This window comes from Arvicanthis niloticus, chromosome 20 (genome assembly GCF_011762505.2).
Source record: "Arvicanthis niloticus isolate mArvNil1 chromosome 20, mArvNil1.pat.X, whole genome shotgun sequence".
Lineage (NCBI taxonomy): Eukaryota > Metazoa > Chordata > Mammalia > Rodentia > Muridae > Arvicanthis > Arvicanthis niloticus.
This window is the reverse complement of record NC_047677.1, coordinates 18,322,926-18,348,696: the sequence shown is the minus strand read 5'-3', so window position 1 is coordinate 18,348,696 and position 25,771 is coordinate 18,322,926. Positions and strand designations below refer to the sequence as shown.

The 25,771-nt window shown below is 47.2% G+C and overlaps 1 protein-coding gene and 1 long non-coding RNA gene across 5 annotated transcripts in view; one reads left to right on the top strand and one right to left on the bottom strand.

Annotated features, from left to right (window-relative positions):
* Window positions 1-25,245, top strand: part of Fyn (FYN proto-oncogene, Src family tyrosine kinase) — a 191,723-nt gene extending 166,478 nt beyond the window's left edge. For all 4 annotated transcript variants that reach the window (XM_034523784.2, XM_034523783.2, XM_034523781.2 and 1 more), the window contains 2 exons: window positions 12,708-12,839; window positions 24,573-25,245. In XM_034523784.2, coding sequence (XP_034379675.1) covers window positions 12,708-12,839; window positions 24,573-24,781 — 341 coding nt within the window. In that variant the 3' untranslated portion in view covers window positions 24,782-25,245. The remainder of the gene's footprint in view (window positions 1-12,707; window positions 12,840-24,572) is intronic.
* LOC143435224 (uncharacterized) lies at window positions 19,067-21,344 on the bottom strand. Its single transcript, XR_013105348.1, has 2 exons — window positions 20,532-21,344; window positions 19,067-19,305 (listed from the first exon to the last, which is right to left on the bottom strand). It is a non-coding gene; the product is annotated as an uncharacterized LOC143435224 (long non-coding RNA).
* Window positions 25,246-25,771: the final 526 nt, after the last annotated feature.

Here is a 25,771-nt window from a genome sequence, read left to right as displayed (position 1 = left end):
CAGATAGGCCTGGCCGTGTTTAGCAATCACTTGATCTGGTGGACACTTGATTTCTTTTCTTTTCTTTTTTTTTTTTTTTTCTGTTTTCTTTTTTAAGTTTATGTTCATCCAGTAAAGTAGACAAATCTGGTGTGTAACTTGGTATGTTTTTACATGTGTATGTAGTCTTGAAACCACCTCGTAGAGGAAGACAGACCTGTAAAGACCATTTCCTTCTACCCTAGTTTGCAACCAGCCCCAGAGAGGGCTGTTCTCTGTTGCTGCGGGTCCCCTCTGCCTGTAAGGCAGTCCATGAGCGTGACTCCACAGATTCCTCCTTAGTAACCCACCACTCTCAGGGACAGTGCCACCTAGCCATGACATACTCCTTGGTTCGCCTTGAGACTCTTCTTGTTACAGTCACAGCAGACTGTTCCACTGAGCAGAGGCACCATGTGACCTATCGCTGTACAGAGGGCTAACTCCACCTGGGCTTGGTACAGATGAAGCTGGTGGGTGGGAGACACACGCCCTCCTATCTCCCGTGTTCTCACCTTGTCAGAAGGGCTGTTCATGGGCAGCCCTGGCTTGCCAGTGGCAGTCACTGCCCCACAGGGCATGAATTTAAAAGGCAGCTGCAGCTAGATCACTTGCCTGGGTTGGAAATCAGGCCCCCCACCCCCAAGTTTAAACTGCTTCTGTCACTGGCAAGCAAACCAGCTACCTCTTTTGAGCCTCGTTTTTATCCTCTGTCAAATAGATAGTGACAGTGCCTGCCTCGAGTACTGTATGATGATTGAGCAAGCAGTCTATAAAAATTCTTTGAGGGTGGTAAAATATGAAGAATTATTTCATAACTTCAACTTTTTGTGATTGACATGTTTTCCATAGATAGGGTTTATATTATATTAAAAACACTTCAAAGAGAAAAAAATATTAGTAATCAATAGAAGAAAGGGACTTAAAAGCCATAATACACAGCCAGATAGGTGAATGATAGACAGACAGACAGACAATGGATGTGTGGTATGTGTGTGTGTGTGTGTGTGTGTGTGTGTGTAAGTGTGAATGTGTGTGTGAATGTGTGTGTGAATGTGTGTGTGAATGTGTGTGTGTGTGTGCACGAGCACACACATATTACCATTTATAGCCCAAACTAGTCTATTTTATCTGGACAGTCAGCTTCCTGGTTCTGTCCACATGTTGCACAGACCCTCTGTTCTAAACTCGGTGGAGGGAAAGTCAACTAATCCTGCCTTTGTATTGTCTTAGACGGGCCTTCATTCTTTCCTCCTATTAAAAACCATTCATGGCTGTGTATGGTGGTGTGTGCCTTTAATATCAGTACTAGGAAGACAGAGGCAAGCAGATCACTTGAGTTTGAGGCCAGCCTGGTCTTCTAGTGAGTTCCAAGGCAGCCAGGGCTACGTAGAGAGACTGCCCACACACACCTTCCCCCACCAAAAAAAAAAGAAAGAAAAGAATTGTCCATAGCTCCAAGTTGCATGCACATGGTTTTATTTAGATTTATTATGTGTCATTATTGTGTCTGGCATCACATATGGATATGAGTGCTTACATGGACCCTGGGTAGCAATTGTCCTGGACATCAGTAAAACAAGTCTAGCTGTTCCTCTACGGGGATGATGTCCTAAAGACTGAATGCAGCCCTCATGAGCACAGAACACATATTGTCACTGTTTGTGTATAATAGCAGTGGACATAGCTCTGGTCACCGCCCTTCTCCTCACTCTCCACAGACACACTTCTACTCTATGCTCAGTGTGCACACTTCCCAGAAATCAAGTGCTTGGTGCTGCAGAGCCCCCTAGGGAGGGTTGTTGCTTCTGTCGGTGTTGGCTGCACATGCTTATTCTTGTCTCAAGAAGTACAGGCACTATCCAGCTAGATGGGCCTGTGTTCAGATGCCAGCTCTGCCTCCCCCTGCATCTGCAGCCTCTCTGGGCCTCCGCATCCTTGTCTGGAAACCCCCTTTCCAGGGGATTAGAAAGGGCAGATGCTGTTTAGTGTCCTTTGCTTCTCATTCTCCCTCACAGGACTTTTCTCCTCCCAGACCTCTTTCCTCCTTTCTCTGCACTCCTCGTTCCTGTTCGTAAAAATGGCAAGGCCTGAGCTGACTCTGAGAATGGCCCAAGAAGTCACATTATCTTAGTGTGGATCCTGGCATCACTGCAGATCTACTCAGGAACCTTTGATAAGTTACTTTGGGCCTGCCTTCTTCTGTAAACAGAATTGTCACCCGGTCTGAGAGCAGACAGACAGGAAGCACTTACCACAAAGGACTTGGTGCAGTTGGCAGTGGCATTAACAACAGTATTGTTAAGTTGACCCTGTAGATGCATACAGGCATATTCCAAATACACACCCACAGGTGGTACCCACGAGCCATGCTGCATGGGGCCTTCCAGCTGCCTCCTGCCAGGGCTGGTCCCTGTTTGAATCATAGAGTTTCTCTGTGGGTTTGGTTGGTTGGTTGGTTGACTTGTTCTGAAGCAGTAACCAAATGAGCACTTAGGAAACAAATGTCAAAATGATGTAATCTTGGAGTTTGTGGACTATTTGGACAAAAGGAGAGCATTCAAAACTTTGAGTAACTTTGTTACTTGTTTATGTATTAAGTAGGACAAGAAAAATGTGTCTGTTCAAATACTCCCAGTATTGAGCATTTAAATTGAATAGATTATTGTCTAGAGTAAAATTCACATATAAATTAGACTACAAAGAATTCATAATTGTTACAGTTTCCATGTTCATTAGTTCACGTTAAAAATTGTTACTGCATAAATTAACACATTCTTTCTTGGAGAACATATTTTAGAAAGATTTGTTACTTTAATAACTCTTTGTGTATTAGAAATCCCAGATGCCGGTGCTAATTAAATGTAATCAGATTTTGGATTCAAGAAGCACAGTAGCCATTTAGCACAAACGAGCAGGCAGTGAGGTTGACAAACACAGCGAGGAAGGACTGGGTCCCTGACTCTGAGATTTCCAGTTTCACAATGCAGAACTGTGAATCCAATTCCTGTCCTTCCTTTGTTCTGATGACTGCACAGTATTAGACTCAGTGCGCCCGCGTTCCAGCTCAAGGGCTCCTGCAGAATTATCAATCAGCTGCTTCAGAGGCCCCTGTAATCCAGTGGCAGATCAAGGCTGATCTCACCACGAGGTGCCCCCCCTTCCCCTTGTTCTCTGTCAACAACAGCATCCCCCATTCCCACGCTGTGTGCTGTGACCTGAGCAGCAAATGTCAGCAGAGAAGGGGGCGGGGAGGGGGGTGGGGGTGTGGAACCCTGTTAATTGTTGAATTTAATTTAATTCTTTCCTTGCTAAAGAAGTGAACCCATTTTTTAACAAAAGCAAACCTCTTCCCGACACAAGCTATTGTTTCAAGTCCCTTGTTCCCCAGGCAGAGCTGTGAAGGCTGCAGTGAAGTGACCAGGCCATCCCACCACCCGGGCCCACACAGGGAGTTGATTATCCCCAGAGCTGCCAGAGGCCATGTGCCGAGCCCCGTGAGCGGAACTGAGCCAAGCTGCCTCCCTGAACCTTCCAGGGCCAGGGTTTGGTGCACCTCTGTCCCTGGGCAGAAGTCAGCTTCATTTGTATTCTGCCGCCTCTGTCTCTAGGCTTCCTACCACTGGCGTCTCTGGGAGGGACCGCTTTGTTCAGCTGCTGGAGCTCCAGCCTAGATTAGTAGTCAGGGGAGCAGGGCAGATGCTGGGAAACGGAGATGAACTGTTGGGAGCATCGTCCCCTCCTAGCAAGGCTGTGCTGACAGCCAGATGAAATGAACTAGAGGGGCTTTTAAATCACTCATTTCTCCCTAGTCCCTTTTAAGATTAAAAACGCTTGCAGGGTGGCAGGGAACTGGGTTCTACCACTTACATCCTTGGACAGCTCTCTGAGTTGGCCCAGGGAACACAGACAGGGCCCCCGTGCCAGCACAGGTCACCGGTCACCGGAGCCGGCTCTCTGAGGGCCTTCCTCTACCTGCCCAGCCCACCGGTAGTCCTGCTTTGTGCTCACAGGGCAGCTCCCTCTCCCTTGTGCTGTTTTGGGCAGAGCTGCCTGGCAGTTGTTTGTAAATGGTCAGGAGCAAGTCCTCAGTTTGCACAGCCCACGTTTCTTGGTAATCATCAGTAAGGAAGCAGATGGTCACCCTCTGTGATCTTAAAGTGTGTAAATCGGAACTGCAGACTGCCATCAAACATCAGAAATGTCTTTTGGCCTCCTTGTTGTGCTCTGCTGGCTGGCAGAAGGAGCCTGCATTTGCATGCACTGGATAGCCAGGGACAGGCAGAGCACGTGCAAACCGCCTGCAGCTATGAGCCTGTCTCTCCTATCTGGAGGAGGGTACCTGGCCCAACATGCTGATCTCCACAGGGTCCCAGAAACATAGGCAGTTTGTCAGATTGGAAAGCGGGGGACAGTTTAAAAAGCAACCTGTAGTTGACTTCTCTTCTGTATATCCCGTCTTCTTGGACCTTTTTTCTAGACTCAGAGCCAAGCCCCAGTATGATGAGCCTGTTCCATGCTGTATCCCCACTGCCTAGCACAGTGTGGCCTGGAGTGGCCCAGGTCCCTCTGAGGGTGGCTCACTCTGTCTGTGTTCGATTCTTAACCCAGTGATGGGCCTGCCAAGATCTATCCGTGCTCACGGTTCAGCCCCTGGGAGCTTGCTCACGCTTTCAGCTTGAACGTTTCTTCCATGGATTTATCCCAAGCAGACCTTGGATCTGTGCCTAGTTAATCAGCCCAGAGTTTCACATTATGTTCAGGCCCAACTCCTGTCTCCTGGAACTCGGCTTCTTCACTCATCTCTCCTCTCTCAAAGTCCCTGATGAGACAGCACTGTCTTAATCCCTGTCACCTTCTCTGTCAGACTCCTTACCCTTCCCCCCACCCAAGCTACAGTTTCAAATGGAATATCAATCATCCTTTTGTGCAACTAGATTTCCCTTTATATTTATTCTCAAAACATGACGCTAAACTTTATGAACTTAAAGTGGAAATTTTAGCAGGATATGTTACTGGGGTAACTGGAAACACTCAGTTTATTACTTCAGAAGCATTCGGGAAATTTGAATGTCATCCTCGGCCTGTTATGAGAATTAGGAGTTTTTCTCTGCCAAGTTTCACTGGGTTTGAAATCATTACTGTGCTTGAGTCACCACCACGTTCCAGGTTGGGTCAGCTTTGCTTTAGCTCTTACCACAGGATATCCTGTCCTAGACGGCTTGCTCTCTCCACCATCCAATCAGCTTCCTGTTACTGCTATAGTTTGTAATTGCTTTTATTCTCTAGGGTAACTGTACCACACAAGACCTGACAGTCCCAGGCTGAAATAAGAGATGTGTCATGGCCCCAGCTGGCTTGTATTGACCCCCTGCCATGATCCTTTCTGTCTCTGGGAAAGCCAGGGGTCACACTGGTCCCTTCTCTGTCCCCGTGCCTCCCTGCACTCACCGCACTTCACTCCCTCATCCACCATCTCCCGAGCCATCTTCAAGCCAAAACCACTTTTTAGCTCTCTGTGGGTTCAGACTAGGAGCTTCATTCCTCTAGCTTTAGAAAGTTCCTACAGGAGGCTCCCTCCTCCCAATGACCCCAGAGTGCCCCACACCGTGCTCAGGGACTCAGTGGACAGACATTCAGGGAATTCTCGCTGGTTGATGGATGAGTGTGGAGGATTTTCTCTGCATCCTCTTTTGAAGTTTTGAGGATCTGTGGTGCTGAGGGCCTTTGTCAGTGCAACTCAATGCCTTGAACAATTCAATCCAAGCATGTTCATAGCTCTCAGCTTGTTACTGGACATCAGACACTCTGCTGAGACCTTTGTACCTCCTGCCATCCCAAGTTACAGACAGGAAACTAACACTTGAGCTTTCAAGGGTCTGGAAACCCCACCCTGTGCGCCCAGGTCTACCTCAGAAACTCATTGTCTTCATTTATTTTAAATTCCGTCTTTAACGGCTTCACTCGTATCTGTTGAGCCTACTTTCTACGTGACCATTCTTGCCCTTGCAAAGAACACCAGTCCCAGCTCAGCCCACCGTTGGGCTTGCTGCCACTGTCACTTCGAAGCAGTGGCTCTGTGTGACCTGGCTCTTCCTTTCCCTTTATTCAGAAAGCAGTCTTGAGATGAAAGGTATTCCTGTGAGCATTTGAAACATTGCCATCATCTTAATGTAAGAAGGAGAGTCCACTCCAGGAAGCTACCAAGTCAAGACTCATTTCTGTCTGAGGCAGAAGTAGAGGGCAGGTTTCCTGGCTGACCACTGGGCATGTAGCCGTTCCTTTAACTGGACTACAACTTGGACTTCGAGTGGCTTATCTTGGTGTGGATCTGGCCAGTCATCTCCTCTTCAGTTAAAGCTGAGAGCACTCGGCTGGGTAGGCTGACAAAAGCCACCATGTGTTATACTATTCTATGTCCAGTATTTTCTTTGGTTACAGAAGATAACTTCTTTGGCCATTGGGGGTTGAATAAGTCACTGCTCAAGTGGACCCTTGTTGTTGTTACCACGTCTGTTGAGCAGTCGTGGTTTAACAACTTTAGTCAAAGTACTGAGAAGAATGTCAGTATGGAGTCCACCGACCTGGAAGGTCTGCACTGTGCCAAGAGCTCCACTCGGCAGCTCGCGCACAGGGTCTAAGTGCTCTGACCCTGCCGCCAGTCTCCTTTCACCCAGGCCCCACTTCCATCCCTTACACTTGTTCCTCGACGTGTTGTTCTCTCAGCTGAAGAACGGAAACGCCTGCACATGTAAGCCATGTGTCAGACATGTGGCACACACAGCAAGTACCCGTGATCTGTTACGTAATGCTAGGCGTTTGTAGTGCCCAGCATTAAATTACCGCTTTGGATCAGGCTCGTCCCAGAAGAAGGTTTGAGGAGACAGAAGGCTGTAGCTAGGCAAGTGGAGGGAAAGATGGCATTTCCAACAAGCTAATACAACAGAAGGACCGTGATCACGCCAGGTGTGTGGTACCTGCTACAGGAGCGAAAAGCAAACTAACCTGGATTAACTGTATGTTTGCAATAGGAAAAACCAAGGTTGCCTGGGTAAGTGGGTCCCTGGGAACCAGGTGGTAGGATTTATTGGATTCAGTTGTGACCCTCCCATGTGGCTATAGAAGCCAGAACAGGAAGCTTCAGTTTAAAGGATTAATTAAGGATTAATTGCTAAAGGCAGGGGGGACTCAGCAGAGGTGATGACTGGAATCTGGGTAATCTTGAGAGACAGGTCAAAGAGCAGAACCAAGGTGCCAGGTTAACAGCAAGATGACAGTGGTTAGGTCTAGAAATAGCGAGGGGAAAAACGGCCCAGCTTAGGTTGTCTGCCCTGAACCCTAGCAACATGACGATCCAACCCCAGAAAGTGGGTAGTAAACACCAAATGAACGAAGGGGAGTTTGTTTGTGTCTTAGATTTGAAAAGTAAGAATTAATTTCTAACTTAGTCATTTGGTGACATTTTTCCGCCTACTACAAGAATCTCTTATAACCTTGCACATAGTAAGATGATATACTGAACAATAAATTAAGCTTACAGTTGCTATATTTTAGGTAAAGCCAAGAGACCCTAGAAGCCCATAAATATTTGGAAATAAAGAACCAGGAATTCAAATGAGAAACATCTGAATGTGCCCATCCCTCTCACACACGCAGCAGGCAAACTTAGTAACAAAAAAGGACATAGCGGAGAGAGAAGAGTCGGGAGCACTGGGGCCTGAATGGCACTTGTGGTTAGAGCGAGTAGAAGAGTGGACATTGGAGACGAGAGAGGCAGGAAGGAAGCTGTGCGTAGAGCAGAGGCTGGGCCTGTGGGGGAAACTCCAGACTTCACACTCGCTTATGGTGGGAGGGAGAGAGCAGGCCAGCTCAGCAGTGGTCAGGTGGGGTCATTGTTACGGTTCTGAGGGACAAACCTGGATAATTGAGTGAGACCCACCACACTCCTTCCCCTGACTAGCAACACGGGTGATTATAAACCCGCTTCAGTCGAAAGGGCCAGTGCCCATCAGCGGGAAATGACTGCCGCTCACTTTGTCTCACTGTGACCACTGCAAAGCCTCTTGTTGCCTGATCTTTCTGCTACAAAAACCACTGCCTATCCCAGCAGCAGCCCAGGAACTGCCCCCTGTTCCTCTGAAGCAGAGCTATGGCTCCCTCTACTTCTCTCAGATTCACTCAGACACTAAGGGGTTCTGAGTACTCTACGTTCAGTATTAAAATGCAGATTTTGCATGTGTTTTTAGGTTTCATTAGTGTGTGGCAGATGCTTTTTCATTGTAGTTAGCAGTCGTTAGACCCTTAAACAGCCATCCAGACAATGACAGACATGACACTAGTACTGTCACCAAGAACAAGAGAAGACACCCTAGAGATAAGAGACCAGATAAATTGCCCATAAGAAACCATGGTTAGTCAGCTAATCCACTGCCCAGCTCCTCTGTCATCCAGCTGGTTCTCTCAGAGTCTCCTGTGTACCAGACATACCAGGCTCTGAGCTGGAGACAGTCGTCCCAAGGACATGCCTCAACCCTCAGAGACAGCCTGCCAAGAGATGCACTTCCCACAACCTGTGTATTTGTCACATTTCAAGCTATAATGGTGGAAAGCAGGCTGTGTGGTAGCACGGAGCTGGGAGTCCTACCCAAGTGTTACTGATCAGGCGAAGTCTTTAAGCAAGTAGCACTCAGGCCAAGAGCAGGGCAGGGATAACCACAGGGTGACCGTGGATTGTTTGGTTTTTCTCTCTGGTGGTTGCCTCCTTCCAAGTCTCTAAGCTCCAGCACCCCGCAGGATCCCTTGTGGGGCCGTGTACCCTGTTGCTGGTGTCCTGCATAGCCATATGCAAAGAGACCAGGAGAAACCAACTGCCTAACACCCCACTCAGAGCCAGCTATAGGAGCAGTAACTTTGTACCCTCTGGAGGGAGGACGCTAAGGCGGGAGCACATAGAAGTATCACGCAGAGTGGGAAGCTAAGCACTGATTGCTTCTTTTCAGTAATAGCTTGTCCTTGCTTCAAGCTAACCTTTTGTCTCAGAAAAGAAAACGTTAATTTTCTTTTTTTAAAAAAAAATCTGAAAACCAATACAAACAAACTAAACCCACACCTTTAATGCTGCCAAGACAGAGGCTGGTGAATCTCTTTGAGTTCAAGACCAGCCTGGTGTACATTGTGACTTTCAGAACAACAAGAATGACACAAGAAAATCTTGTCTCAAAAAAGAAAAGAACAAGCAAAATTTCTGTTGGGGCTGGAGGAATGGTTCATGGGTTAGGCTCCAGAAGACCTGAGTTTAATTCCAGTACCCAAGTCAAGTGGCTTTACAACCTCCTATAACTCAAATGCCACGTGATTTCACACTCCCCGTCAGCCTCAGAGGGCACCAGCACAAAAGTACATAGACTTACACAAAAATAAAATATTTTTTTAAGTTTCTGTTGAAGGTAGCTACTAAAAATATGGACAAAGCCATTCTTTAATTTTTATTCTTTTAAATACGTGTTGCTTGGTATGAAAAATATTTTATGTCTTACAAAGCAATGATGCAAAATAGCTATGTAAGTCCCCTCTAATCCATCAAAACGCATACCTACTAATGACTTCCTGTCAAAAACCCATCAGATTGTACAGACTGTGTTCTTTTATGTAAAAGTTTATGCATCTTTTTGTCATTGTTTTGTTTTTGTCTTTCAAGACGTGATTTCTCTGTGTAACCGCCTGGCTGTCATAGAACTCGCTCCGTAGACCAGGCTGGTCTAGAACTCACAGAGATTCACCAGCCTCTGCTTTCTGGGTACTGAGATTAAAGACATGTGCTACCACTGCCTGGTTTAATATCTTTATTGTACCTTATAAAACGAGAAAATGATAAATCAGATTAATATAGCTGGCCGACACATTTAATTTTTAAAACCTGAAATCTTAAAAATTTTTACTCAGAAAATCCAAGTGAAAGCCACACGGTACCACACCTGTAATCCCAGTGAAAGCCACATGTTACCACACCTGTAGTCCCAGTGAAAGCCACATGTTACCACACCTGTAATCCCAGTGAAAGCCACATGTTACCACACTTGTAATCCCAGCCCTCACACAGCAGAGGCAGGGAGGACCAGGAATTGATGGTCACAGCATCTTCAGCTACATGAAACTGTTTCAAAGAAGGGAGACCAAGAAAGCTATCTAAATTGTTCATAGTTTACTGCCAGGACCCCACCCACTGAGTAGTGTTGCATGAGTCTGAGGAGGACCCAGGGATTCTTTTCCTGCCGTTTATGGTACAGGATTTCTCTGCATGCCAGAGAGAAATCTAAAGTCCCATTGTACTTGAGATGTTGTCAGATTGCAAAGCCGTGGAGTTGCTATAAATGAGGGTATGTTTAACAAACATCCAAGAGGTCCAGCTGAGGTTTGGTCCTGAGCAATCCGATCTTGACACTGAGGGAAGCCTGTCACCCTGATCCCAGTGGCTTGGAGTTGAAGCTGCATAGACAGAATGCCTAAGGACAGAAAGCTGTGTGGAGAATGCTTTCAATGAAATTTTAAAACAAAATGACTGCTCAGAGAATCCCAGATCGTGCAGGCGCTCACCATCACTTTAAACGGCATGCGTAAGAGTGGAAGAGAGTGATACGGATACCTTCCTGCTCCAGTGTTAGGGTGAGGGGCCGCAGGGGGAAATGGTAGGATTTCACTCTGGCTTACAGGACATGGAGAAGAAAACTACATTACTGGAGAACGCCAGGGTGTATTTGCTAACGTTGTTACGGTGTACTGTATTTAAAACAAAAATGTAATTGCTCTAATTTATCACGTCAGGCTATTAAAACCTCCATAATTTAAAGATTTTTTTTTTAATCATTTGCCACTTTTGCATGCAGTGACTTTTCATAGATACTGCTGCGACAGTTCTGAGTTTTATCAGCCTTTGTGTGCTTTTCAGCAGCTCCTAGGCATTATCAGTGCGGCTGAAGCCTGCATTGTTTGCATAACTAATATAAAATCCTTGTATTTTTTTCCTTTGGTCTGTTCAAGAAATGCCCAGAACTGCTTTATAGTTGCTGACCCTAACATGAAAACGCAGGCTGCTGGGTCCATCTTAATCTGTCCACATCCTTCGAACAATGTGACGAGAAGGGTGGGCTGTGCCTTTTCTTTAGATGTGGAAAAAAAGGATTCTGCTAATGATCAGAGACACTTGAAAGATGTAGTCCTACTTCCTTTGAGATGAGTTTAACGTGCGTGCGCGTGTGTGCGTGTGCATATGTGTGTGTGTGCGTATTCATGTGTGTGCGTGCGTGTGTGGTCATTTGAATAAGAGTGGCCTCCATAGGCTCATGTATTTGAATGCTTAGCCATCAGACTCATAAGCTGTCATCAAGGCATGCCCTGTCTAAAAGTGTTATTCACTTGAGCCCTCTCTGCCTGGTAGGAGAAAAGAAGGGGGAAAGTGATCACAGGATGCAAAATAAAAACGTCCCAGGAATAAAGATGGCTACCATAGAGAGAACAGGTGGGAGGAAGCGAGAAATCAGCCACAGGCAGGATCGTGTCCCCACTCTGTGTGTATGAAACAGGAAGTATGGCCCATTTCAGTGTGATGTGCAGGCTCTATCCATTCGCTCCATCCTGAGGGAAGCTGGAACTTGTGTGGATTTGTGGCACCTCATAAGACCAATCTATGACTCTATATTCCAGAGGACACCGGAGAACAGTATGATGATCTAATTCTGTGTGTATTTATTGAAATATAACATTATTTGAGAGATATATGGGGGTATTCATATGTACATACATATTGTCTTAAGCACTGTTCTGTTGCTGTGAGAGACACCATGACAAAGGCAACTCTTATAAAGGAAAGCATTTAATTGCAGATGGCTTACAATTTAGAGGTTTAGTTCATTATCACCATGGTGGGAAGCATGGGGCCGTGCAGTCAGATAGAGTGCTGCAGAGGTAGCGGAGAGTCCTACATCTGCTTCTACAGGCAGCAGGAAGAGAGCCACTAGCCTGCCTTGTGCTTCTGAAACCTCAAAGCCCAGAGTCACACTCAATAAGGCCACACCTACCCCAACAAGGCCACGCCTCCTCATCTTTCTAAGTAGTGCCACTCCCTACTGAATAAGCATTTAAATGCACTAACCTCTGGGGGCCATTCTTGTTTAAATCAGAATACACACACACACACACACACACACACACACACACACACACACACACACACACGAGAGAGAGAGAGAGAGAGAGAGAGAGAGAGAGAGAGAGAGAGAGAGAGAGAGAGAGAGAGAAAGAGAGAGTGTGTGTGTGAGTGAGTGACTGTGTGTGAGTGTGTGTGCGTGTGTTCCTAAATCACAAGTCAGGAGTCATACTCCAGATCAAGCATAAACTACTCAGTGTGATCAGTGTGATCACGGAATCATGTTCAAGAAGCTAGCTCTTCTCTTTACCGACATATAAGGGTTCTGAAGGCCAGCTCTTAAAGGAAGATTTAAACTGATTTGCTTAAAGTCACCAAGCCAGGCCCAGTGTGTATGTTATCACCACATCTACTATTCCTTCACCATCTTCTTCCTGTCCTCATCTGCCACCCTGTCCCCCTGCAGATGAGTTTCCAGTACTTTGTCTTCCCTGTTCACCCGGCACGGGCTCTCCAGCTCCTGAGTAACTAGGTCTTCGTTCTGCAGGTGCAAAGTTTCCCATTAAGTGGACAGCCCCTGAAGCGGCCCTGTATGGAAGGTTCACAATCAAGTCTGACGTGTGGTCTTTTGGAATCTTACTCACAGAGCTGGTCACCAAAGGAAGAGTGCCATACCCAGGTAAGAACACAGGCCTGAGAAATGGGTGTCTGTTGGGTTCTATTTCAGCTTCATCTTACAGGAGTCTTGCCCAGTTGTCTTTCTAAGTCCTGTGCTCAGCCTTCTGCCAAGGTATTTAGCAGGGGAATGCAGAACTAAGAATTGCCGTGACCTATACACCAAATTTAATGTGCTAAGCAGCTGGTATAAATGTTCCAGTTCCCACCGGTCATGGAATTTGTCCTGTCTTGGTAGGTGCGTGTGTCACGGCTCCCACAGCAGACTTGTCACTGGCAGAGCCTGTGCCCAGTGGAGCTTGTGAACATGTCTAGGAAAGAGAAGGAGAAAAGTTCCTCTTGCTTTTTGATCTCGTTGTAGCACTGACCCACAGAGCAAACCTGGCAGGAAGATGCCAGAACCTGTTCTTTCTGGGGCTCCAGCTCCAGATGGCCCTGGAGCAGAGGTACAGGAAAGACAGTTTAGACTGACCAACCCGTTCTCTGCCTGCTGCAGAATGGCCAGAATACACATACACAAACGGGGGGGGGGGTTTTACAAAGGAGCCGAAGCCTCCAGGAGCCTGCAGTTGTTCTGGGCTATCAGATGCTCCTTCTCTGAAGAAGCTGTGGGTTAAGGTTATCCATGCTTAAATTCATTAACTTAGCCAGACGGAGACATAAAGGACACGCGCCATTTCGCCTCCACACTTTACTGGTTTCAGTGCAGAGACGATCTGCTTTGTGAAATGTTAAGGACATATTTTTCAGTTACTGCTGAGCAAAGAAAGAGCATAGCTGGCTCGCTCTCTTCATTCCCTGCCTTTTAAAAGGGAGCTTTTAAAAAAGAAAGAAAAGAAAAAGCCCAGAGTGATGGAACCGATAGTGGAGATTAATGAGGAATGTAGGTCTCCTGCAAATCCTGGGCTTGTAATCATATCTGCAGTCAGAGGAGCCAGCGAGAGCCGATTAATTTGTAATCCCTTTGTTCATTTTGCCTGATTGTTTCTGGTCATCGTCAGAGAACAGAGAAGTGTTCATAAAGAGCCTCTCTGTCTAGGCTAGTACCGGCTCAGGACCTCTAAGGGAGGAAGGTTGGCACTGAGGCAGAATTAACAAAGTGCCAGTCTCTGAAGCCCAGCCCAGCATTGGGAAGTGTGGGTGTGTAAGTCAGCCTTATGGCTGCTGCTGCTGCTGCTGCTGCTGCTGCTGCTGCTGCTGCTGCTGCTGCTGCTGCTGCTTCCAGCATGTACAAGTGGTCAGATACTCTGGGAATAGTCAACTGGCAGAGAAGAAAGGGCTGCCCAGGAGGGGGTGGGGCCCAGCATGGTTGCTTTTTGAATTGCTTCTCAAGGATGAAAATAATACCATCTCCAGGTTTTAAAGATGAGAAGGCACTTAAAAAAAAATTATTATTGTCTACATTTTGAACTAATTTCTTCCTGATCTCCCCAGGTTTATAGACACCCAGTGTGTTAAAAGCAATCACGGGGGAAAAGGTTAATGTTGTTTTGCATTTCCGTTGAAGCCTTCTCTTCCAGTAACACAAAGCTGCCTTTTGTTCCTGGGTCACACACGCATGGAGGCCAAGACAAAGAGGTGAAGGTGGGGGCCTCAGAAGAGGAAGTATTTGGAGACCAGGTTTTTGTCAGGTTGGGTTTTAGCACAAAGAAAATAACATAGGTGTGCGAGTTAGAGTGGGTTCATTCACTCGGCATCATTCTGTGTGACCTGGCATAGCATTCGTTCCCTTGGGAAATCGCACACATGAGCCATTCGGCTCTCAGGTGGCACTGATGAGTTCCTGTCCCAGAGCAGGTACTGTTCGCCCTGGAGGGGAAACAGTGAACCAACAAATAGGCCTGCCCTCGTGGGCTTTACTGTTGAGTATCTGTGCCGTGTATGGAGGATAGATTACTTAGTGGTGCATACCGTGTGTTCTCCCCAACCTCAGCTCTCATTATATGGCAGAGGCAGGGACAAAAGATAGGCCCTTCATTGAGAGACCCTGAAGAGGGCAGAGGAGTCAAGTGAGCAGAGTCCAGCGTAGTGTGCGTATGTATGCCTGTAAGCAAGTGTTGATCTGTCATAGGCTTCCATGACTGCACCTGTCTGCAGGGGCCACGGGGAAGGGAAAAGGCAAGTCCGTGAGACCATGGAGAGCAAGAGGCTTGCTCACAATGAGCAAGATGAGTCCTACCTGTCACCTGGAAAAGCTGCAAAGACTCGATTGAGCCGTAGGGGGAGGGTCTGAGACGATGGGTGAGGGAGGGGACAGAGCTGTCATGAGGGCCTGTGTGCTGCCCTGAAGAGACAGTGGAGCCTGGCAGGTTGACTTGCTAGCCCAGGGAGCTGCCTGCAACACAGAGGGCATCCCAGACCTGTTCTCATAGCCACAGACCCTGCTTAGTTTTCGTTTTTAACTCAGCCATAACCATATTCAATTGGACTTTTGGATGAGACAGGAACGCTGAAGGGAGAAGCTTCTGCAGAGAGATTGCAATTACAGGATTGCTGACGTAGCAGACGACAGCAGTTCCAGGCACAAACCTGTGCAGGAAGCATCATCCACATGCCACCATGGTTGTTGGTGTGGCCTGGTCTGTCAGCCTGTACTGAGGGCTCACCTAGCTTCAGCTCTCCTACACTGGAACTATCATTTCCTGCTGGTGGGAGTCCAGGAGAAAGTCCCAGTCTCTGTTTATCAGATGCTTCCATTATGCACTTTGACACAGTAATTTCTCAGTTGCCTAGAATGCATTTTCAAGTAATTCTCAAGAACAGTAGGTGGTGGTAAGCTGAGTTTTTTCATACCTGAGAATGGCCCTTTGTCCCCATGTCACCTAGGAAGGAGCTCTGGCCAATAAGTGACAGAGAAAGGAGATGGAGACTGACTTATAAATAGGTTTGGCAAAGCTTCCCAGACTTTTCCACCCAGCACTAAGTCAGTGCAGAAGTGAGCAGAACTGAGAGTAACTTGAGAGGCGTGGCCACAAGAAGGGCCGGTTAGCACTGAGTAGGCGTGGCCACATGAAGGACAGGTTAGCACTGAGTAGGCGTGGCCACATGAAGGGCAGGTTAGCACTGAGAGGCGTGGCCACATGAAGGGCAGGTTAGCACTGAGTAGGCGTGGCCACATGAAGGGCAGGTTAGCACTGAGAGGCGTGGCCACATGAAGGGCAGGTTAGCACTGAGAGGCGTGGCCAGATGAAGGGCAGGTTAGCACTGAGTAGGCGTGGCCAGATGAAGGGCAGGTTAGCACTGAGAGGCGTGGCCAGATGAAGGGCAGGTTAGCACTGAGTAGGCGCTGCTGTGTGTGCTCTCAGGCTACACTCACTGCACAGACCAGAGACAGAGAAAGGAAAGGAAGGACACTGAAACTGAGCAAGGCCTTGAAACCAAAAGAGGAATATTGAAATGCTGTCCTCAGGTTAAAGGAGGTAGCCAGGCGGTCCCCATCCACTTGCAAGTTGAGTAACAGAGTTGGACACCATTACAAAGCCCAGCTCATAGGCTGCAGCCCGACCAGCAGTACTCTCCTTGCCCGGGTCCAGGCTGCTTTCTGTATGCAGGGCTCTAAGTGTTGTCTGCATCGAGGTTAGAACTACTTTTAGACTAAGGGATTGCTGTACATGAAAAACGGTAATGCTGGTGCCAAAGCCTTTTCCTGAGATTGTTGCATAAAATCATAGCTTTGCATTTTAGCATGACATTTCACCGCTAGAAGCTTTCTCAAATTCTCCCCCTCTGCCTTCACTGCCCTGCCTGTATCAAGCCCGCCCCCGGTCTCTCCCTTTCTCCCCTCATCCTCCACCATTCTGTCATTGTCTCCAGTAGAAACGTTGTACTGGAAAACAGATGAATTATCTCACTCTGGTCCTGGTTACAGTCTGGTCCTGAGGGCTTCCCTTGCCCACCACATAACTACTGACGGCCACACCTTGCACGGTGCCTTATCGGCTCTCCCTTCATTCAGTCCACAAATATTTATTGAATGCCTATTATGCATCGAGTGCTTTTCCAGATGCAGGCATTATAGCAGTGAAGTAACATGAGAATTACTGCCCTCGGAAACGTTTTTTCTTGAAGAAGATATACAATACAAACCAATGAACCTGTCCTGGCTGGTAGCATTGAATGTAGCAAAAGAGGGGCGTGGTTAAGAGATGGTGACAGTGGAAGTCACTACGAGGTGCTGAGTATAACTGACTGGAGCTGGACTTGGGCCAGGTGGGTGTCTAGAGGTGCTGTGCACACCTGCAGGGGGTGGGGGTTGGGGGGCAGGGAGCTGGAGGCCCTGAGTTGCAGGGCCAGCTTTGCAGGGTTATAAGCAAGCATGCTTTTGCTTTTTTTGTTGCTGTTTAGTATTGAGCTTGTATTCTAGTTACAAGGTTTCTGCTTTGCCTTACCTCCCTCCAAACCCCTCCCTACTCCTTCAAATTCACGGCCTTATTTTTTCATCAATTGATATTGCATGCATAGATGTATCTGTACACACATACATACATACATACATACATACATACATACATATTCTTAAATGTAGTCCGTACAGTGTTAACTTGTGTTACGTTTTGGGGACTGACCATTCCACGCTAGAAGACTAGTTGGTGTGCGTTTCCCTGGGGAGGGCGCCCTCTCCTGCTCCAGCTTCACCCAGTTGCCAGCAGTTTTTACATAGGGTTCAGACCTCATTGGGCTTTTCCCCATTGGGTTGTCATGTCCATTGGAGTCCTCCTTATTCAGGTCATGTTTGGGCAGTGATGATGGTGAGCCTTTACAGGTGTAGCTTCTGATGTCACTAGGAGACATACCCTCACAGAACTCTGGTCCCCTGGCTCTTCCAATCTGAGGGGGAGATCTGACTTAGGATGTCTACTGTCTCTTCCTTCAAATCTTGGACACACCAAGAAACTTGTTTATGGCAGAGTCTCACTGTATTAGCTCAGAACTGGTTATGTATACCAAGCTGACCTCAAACTCACAGAGGTCTGCCTGCCTGCCTCTGTCTCCCAAGTGCTGGGATTAAAGGTGTGTACCCGTATGCCTAGAGTGTTTCTTTCTCCCTCTGTCTGGAATTCCCAGCAGCTCTGCCTTCCTTGAGGGGAACAGGGCATCTTCCATGTTCTCATTCCCCACAGTGTCTGCCCACAGTAGACTCCCTAGAAGCAGATAAAGGACTGCCCGAATAAAAGGGGAGAAAATTAAATTAAAAAGAAAACTTGTAGGTTCTTAAACATTTTTAAAGTCGGCCCATAGCCTACAGAGCCTTTTAACTCTGCTCAGTTATTCTCACCTATGGCTGACACAGTGTGACTGTTCCTAGCTACAAGGTAGCCTCTGTCCCTAAGGTTCTGGGAAATTGACCCTGTGTTCAAATTTCATATTCCAGTAACCAGAGATGGAGGATGTCCTGGCCATGCTGGGCCATGGCCCTTGACTAAACACCTGCTTGTGTGCTGGCAGGATCTGGCAGAGCAGGGCTGTTCTCTTAAGCAAATCCATTTATCCATGCATTTGAAGTGCCCTCAATTCGTTCAGCAAGTGTCAGCTGCTTGACTTGCTTGAGCAGATCTAGTCACTTGGTAATGACCTGGAGAGGTAAGGCGAGCCAGCAAAACTGCTAGCACCTCCTGTAAAGAGCAGAGCGCCTGCTCTGCCCTCCCCCTAGGTGATCACATACCATACAGACAGGTATTCTTGTGTTCAAGCTGCTGACAGGGGCAGACTCCCTCAGAAAGTCACGTTTGGACTTTCCAGGTAGAGGGGGGCATGAGAAACAGTCTGAAAACAACCAGCCTTAGCAGAGCAAGAGCATGCAAGGTCCTCTGCCTTCCCAGCCTGTTGTCCCCAGGGCCAAAGCCCTTCAGGTCACTGAGCACAGAATGCTGTCGCCTCCCCACAAGGTTTTTCTTGGCCCCTTGGCTGATCAGAGGAAGAGAGGCTATGCGTGAAGCCAGAGGGCATAGGAAGGGGCGGTCTCCCAGCACACTTCTGCCGTCTGGTCTCCACGCTGGCACCTTCACCCTCTTTTCCTCACTTCTCTCTTCAGAGGATGGAGGGGTTCTTTACAATGCTGTGCTATCAAAAGCTCAGGCCTGTAATCCTGGCACTTGGGAGATGGGGGCAGGAGGATTATTGTTAGTTTGAGGTCAGCCTGGGCTACATAAGACCTTGTCTCCAAAAAATAAAGAAAAAGAAAGCAAGAAAAGCCCAGAAAGTGTAATAGTGCATTAACCACCTCAGATAACCTTTCTGTGTTGGCCGTTCTTCCGGCCAGCATTTCTGATTTTATTAATACAGCGGTTTTAATAAAACAGCTGCCCCCAGGTGATTGGTGATACGGGAAAGAGTAAACAAAACTAGTAATCATTGTATCTTCTCAGGGCCAGTCCTTCATTTACATCTGTACCGGCCGGTCAGCATTCCCTCTGCCCACATTTGTACTCTGATCCATGAAGCGAATCGGCTCTCAGAGCCTCCTGGTTGTCCTGTAAGATAAGGGAAGACACTGAATAATCTGATAACACATGCGATGGTGCAGTGCAGGCTCGCTGAGCAAGCACCATTAACTCCGCCGTCCTTTCTCCCAGCACCCATGTGGCAGCTCTCAACAGCGAGCAGACAGATGGGTTTTTAAGAGAGCTTATACAGGGAAGCAAGGGGCCTCAGACAGAAGGCCTCATCCATACGCAATAGACTATCATTCCCTTTGAGTGAGACACTGAGGTCGCAAAAGAAATTTGATATCAGATGACCTGAGTATCATCCCCATTGTTATAACATTTATTTACACAGTGCAGATGTCCAGATTCCCACAGGCATGGTGAAGTCCCTGTGTGACCAGAAAATAAACCCTAACTACAGGTACGGCTGCTCTGAGGTCCCTTGAGAAGCCACACAAAAGCAAAGCAGTAAAGTATTAATACTTCTTTGGTAAGACCTTGTCCCAAGATCTTGTCCTAAGCAGCTGTCCTAAGGTAAGGTGTCCTGTTAACAAAAGGAGGTGCTGAGCCTGGAGCAAATGAGGTCCCCTGCCAAGAGGTACAGAGTCAGAAAGTGACATCTGCTCAGTGTTCTGCCTGTGGAAGTGACTTTTATTCCTTACCCCAAAACCAGAAAGAAAAGCAGGGACTGTCTACTGAGTTCTTATACAACTCAAAGAATAATACTGATGCCTACAAGAAAAGAAGAGGCAAGGACCCAGTGGGTAAGGGAAAGAAAACAAGCATGCAGATGACAGTCCATGTTGGCAACTACACAATGTCTGGGTCTGAAAGGAAGAATTGGAGACCTGACCCCTTGTGTTTGAGAAGGAAGCCAGCAAAATGACTCAGAAAGAATAATACAGTGATCACGTCAGAAAGTGAGTGCAGTCCACTTGGCCAGAGGCTCGAAGCTCCGGTGTTTTGGGCAGAAGGACTGGAGGGGTTACAACCATGACCATGTTTGAAAACACGAAAGAACGAGTTGAAGGGAGACCTCAGAGCAGCAGGTTGTGGAGATCTGTGAACTCAGGGCCACCACCTGGGTCCTAGGAAAGCGAACCTCCAGAATGGTCCCTCTCCAGGGAAAGAGCAGAGACATGCTGTTCTCCTGAGCCATGGGAGCACAGAAGAGACTTGAGACCAAACTGGGTAATGGGTATTTTTTTTTTTTTTAAGAATATTACCAAGGTGTACTTAATTGAAATACTGTTTATGAACTGAAAACTCACTGAATCTTTGCCGAGACAGAACATCGTGACCATTGCAAAGGTTTGCTGCCCATGTGTGTTCTGGCCTCTGGTTGGTTGAGGAAGTGCCAGGTCTGCAGGACTGCCAGTGTGTGTTCTGGCCTCTGGTTGGTTGAGGAAGTGCCAGGTCTGCAGGACTGCCAGTGTGTGTTCTGGCCTCTGGTTGGTTGGAAGACAGCTAGTTCTGTTGCACTCGTCACTCAGCCAGTTGCAGTGTCTAATATCCTGCTGTTTTGGCAAAGCTGTCATTGGTATATGTGTGTTTCAGTCAGTGCATAGAATTGGTCATATACTCCCTGGATTTTGGAAGATCTGGAGAGAGCACATGAAGAGAAAGGAGAAATGGGATGGGGGCTGTGAGAAAGGAGGTAGCGAGGTAGAAATGAGTACCAGAGCTGACAGTATGGCCTTCCAGTCAGACCCAGTCATCACTGTGATATACTGAGGTATGGCTCTGTCCCATGGCTACAGCTACCCAGGAAGGAGGCCTTCTTAGCAAATGTGACATGCTGTTTCGAGTTGTCACATCTGCTCTGTTCAAGTCTTGGGTGGAGCACTGGAAAAATAGGCTTGACCCAAATGGCCAGTAAACTTTCCATTGGCAGAGACTGAATTAAAAGTTTAAAGAAAGGAAACGTTTCCATTTGAGGAGTTTGGTTTTTTTTAATGAAATAAACCATTTACTGACAAGAGGTTCACGGAATCATGGGAATGTGGTTAATTGAATTCTGCAGCGCCGTGCTGGGCACTCGGTGCCAGGTTAAAGCCTTGAGATGTATTTGGGGAGTGGTTGTAGCTAGCTTCTAGGGAGAATCTACTCTCACACCTCTGAGCTTCAGGCCTCCACGGATCATTCCTCCAGGGGCTCCTGGCAGGAGCCAGAACAAGGGAAATTCCTGCAGACTCAAGCTGTATAGTTCCAGAAACACCATGAAACTAAGAGTTTTATCTACTTAATTGTGCAGCCAGTCCCTATGTGTGCCTGTGTTCTCGTCTCCACCCCATAGGCTTCCTGAAATAGAGGTGCCTGTCTTTGGGCCCCAGCTTCTCAGATAACCCTTATGGGAGCAAATACGCATTGGAATCAGACGTTTTTAAAAAGTCGGTGCGCTGACATGTTACATAACACAGAAGGAGAATCTGGGACAGAGCATAGAGGAAGGAAGTGCCATCCAGGCTTCACAACAGGGAGGGTTTGTGGCTAGCTCATGTTTATAGAAATTTTTAATCCCTGTCCAGGGTTTCTAGTTACCTTTGACCATTTGGTTACCAGGTAAAAGACACACACAACCTTCATATTTATAAGAAGCCTCAGTGAGCAGAAGAGCTGGGCAGATACCTACCGCTGTGCTATTAGAATCTACATCCTATGGATAATGCTGAGTTACCACTTACCGTGTCTTATTTGGGATGCTCTTAACTCCAATTGGCCAGCCCTCAAGGCCACGTTTCAGGCGCCCTAACCCACTGTGGCTTCTCCTCCCTCCTCTACCTTCTTCTCTTCATTTTCCCTTATCCTCCACCCCAAGCTCAGGAAACCCAAACCCCGCCCACCTATGTCTCTTCTGCCCAGCTATTGGCTGTTGGCATCTTTATGTACCAATCAGAAATAACTTGGGGGGGGGCAGGGTCACAGGTCTATGTGAAGACTCCAGGTCTTGCCCCACACACATACACACACACTTATTACAATAGACAGTAAGATCAAACTTGAACAGGTTCAGGTCTACGCTGCCAAGTGAGTTACAAAAGCTTTCCGATTTCCTGAGCTTATTGGGGTTTGGAACTGTTCCTGAGGAAATGCTGGCCTCTGTCCCTTAGCCTTTCTGTGTGGAGTCCCTCAGGAAAGGGCTGCAATCCATGTACCTTTCTTTGCCTTCAGCTCTCCACCCTAGATCCTGGCTCCTCGGTATTTGGGGGAGGATTTGAGCTGATTGGCTGCAGGGAACACCCAACAGAAGAAGGTGCTCCAACACTGGACTCTGAGCTCTCCCACAGTAAGGGGCTAGCCTGACTAGACTGAAGTTATCTGGTCATATTGACAGTCTGTTTAAATACAGCCAAAGGAATGCTGGATTTTGTCACCACCAGACATTATAAGGCCAGAGAATAAAGAAGCATCCTATAAGGATTTAGATAACAGATGACTGAAATAGTTGTCATCCAGGAAGACCTAGCTAGGATAGGTCTAGCTTCAGAGAAAGAGAATGAATTGCCTAGCAACCCAGAAGCCTGGGGAAACGGGAATGTGCTCCAGACCTTGGACCTCTAGCTAAGTGACAGATTCCGATCCCATGGTCACCTCCAACCTCAGAATTAAAGAAGGCTGCATTGAATAGTATGTAGGTTCCTTACTAGTGATAACCCTGAGTCTCACGCTGTAGACTACAGCAGATTCTTGCTGCCATAAACTAACTGTCAGGAGTTAGGGAAGATTTTAGATGACAGGCTTACCAGGTCTTGGCAAGGAGAGAATAAATAAAGAAATGAAAAAAAAAGGAAAAAAAAAAGAAAAGAAGGAAGGAAGGGAGACAGACAGATGGACGGACGGACGGAGAAAGAAGAAAAGGCAGGCAAGGGAGAGAGTACCTGGTGGTAGCTGAGAAGGGAACACTGAGTGTGGGGCTTCCTGCACTGATAAGAAGACCAGCACTTCTCCTAGCTGCTTCTGCTGTCCAGCCTGAGAATGTCCGTATTAGGCAGCTCCTACAGAGGGAAGGCCAGGGAGCTCAGATGATAGATGGCCTGATGGTGTCATCTGTAAGCAAAGGTCCCGGAGACACCCTGCCCCCCTGTCACAGTTCCCAAAACTCAAAGTCACCAGGCCAAATGGTGCCACACCCTGCCCCTGCTGGCATGATGGCGAATTTCAGACACCGCGGCCAAGCATGAGGAAAACTAAGACATATACAAATGGATTCTGTAGCTCTGCACGTAGAAAACCTTTTTGCTTTCATTCTATGGCATGTACAGACACTTTATAGCATGTACACAGTACTCTAGTCATACAAAAATTTATTTTTAATTTTTTTTTATTTACATTGGTGTTTGCCTCCATGTATGTCTTTGTGAGGGTGTCAGATCCTCTGAAACTGGAATTACAGACAGTTGTCAACTAACTGTCACATGGGTGTTGGGATTTGAACCTGGGTCCTTTGGAAGAACAGCCAGTGATCTTAACCACTGAACAATCCCAAAGATTTCTTTTTAATAGTGTTTGTGTAAGGATATATGCCTGTAAGTATAGGTATCTGCTGAGTCCAAAGGTCTTCTCTGGAACTGGAGTGGCAGGCCACTTAATATGAGTGCTGGGAATTGAACTTGGATACTTTGCAAGAGCAGACACATGACTAACCATTAGGCTGTCTTCCCTATTCCTGTGTTTTTACCCTTTCTATTGAGGTATAATTTACACATAACAAGTGTTAATTTTAAAATATACTCCCATGAGTTTTGACTAATGAAATTTGATAGTTCACACATACTACACCGTGGTCACGGACTGTAGCCTGCATTATTTTTCATGGCAGAGCATGGCTCCCAACCTGCTCAACCCAACTGAAAGGGTTTTGTTTTAAACCCTTTCAGTGGCATAAATAAGACAGAACTTGCATGTAGCCCACAAAGACAGAAATAGTTCCTGTTGGCCCGTCACAAGAAAAACGTGGGCATTCAACACATGGATTCTGTCACCTCTCAGCTCCCTCTGACCTCTCCTGGGTGGCCCCCCAGCCCCACCTGTGCACAGCCACCACTGATCTGGTTTCTGTCATGCAGTCTTTGGCCTTTCTGGGGTCTTACGTAGGCAAAAGCGTACAGTGTGCTGCCTTTTGTGTCTGGCTTTCTTCACTTGCAGTGTTTGAGAGTCACTGTCTGGGCTTTTGCATCGATGAGTTCTCCATTCCTTTGTTCCACTGGTTCGTGGTGTGATAGCTTGTTAAAGGCATGGCTCTCCTCCTGAGAGGGTGGACGTCTCCTTACGCTTTAACATGTACCCGTCCTCACTGCCCCTTGTCTTCGCAGGCATGAACAACCGGGAGGTGCTGGAGCAGGTGGAGAGAGGCTATCGGATGCCCTGCCCACAGGACTGCCCAGTCTCCCTGCACGAGCTCATGATCCACTGCTGGAAAAAGGATCCAGAGGAGCGTCCCACTTTCGAGTACTTGCAGGGCTTCCTGGAGGACTACTTTACCGCCACAGAACCCCAGTATCAGCCCGGTGAAAACCTGTGAGAGCCTGCGCTTCAGAGGCCTCGTCCCAGGGGCCTCCCCACCCTCCCCATTAGCTTCCAATTCCGTAGCCAGCTGCCCCAGAGCAGCGAGAACCGTCCAGGATCAGATTGCATGTGACTCTGAAGCTGACGAACTTCCACGGCCCTCATTAATGACACTTGTCCCCAGTCCTCACCTCCTCTGTGAACCATCCGAGAGAGAAGCGTGTGATTTCTCAGACTTGGAAATGCATTGTATCGGTGTTATGTCAAAGGCCAAATCTCTGTTCAGTGTAAATAGCTGTTCCTGTGCCAACCATCCCAGTGCTTTCCTTTTTTTAAAGAAAAAAAAAAAAAGCAAATCCTATGTGATTTTAACTCTGTCTTCACCTGATTCAACTAAAAAAAAGTATTATTTTCCAAAAGTGGCCTCTTTGTCTAAAACAATAAAATTTTTTTTCATGTTTTAACAAAAAAAAACAATCAGGACAGGTGTTTGTTTTTTTCCTTTTTTATACATATGATATATATGTTAACATGTGTTCCTGTACATACACCATGTGGGTGCTACCATGGAGACCGTGGCCAGCACAGGCCACATAGCTACAGGACCAGAGTGAGGATTACTGCAGAAACCTGCCATTGAAGCACTGGTGCCATCCTGAAAGCTGGCGGCCTCAGTTTTTTGATATCTACGAAGCATGATTCCCCCCCACCCCATTTGGATTGCACTTTTTGGTTCCTAGTCACACCTGTAGATTGCTCATGTGACTTTTTCAGGTCCCCGAGCCGAGTTCACGAGTTTTAGTGTCAGCTTTTGCTCCAGCGAACTGTGATGCGTTCTTGAAACTTAGGAGTGCGCACATTTAAGCAAGAAGCAGCCAGTCAGTTCTACAAACGCTGCAAGATGGAGACCACACAGACTTCCTGTATAAATATGGATGCTGAAGGGTTCTCACGTGTTTTCCTTTTATTTAGTAAATCTTGTAACCACATTTAAACGGTCTAAACC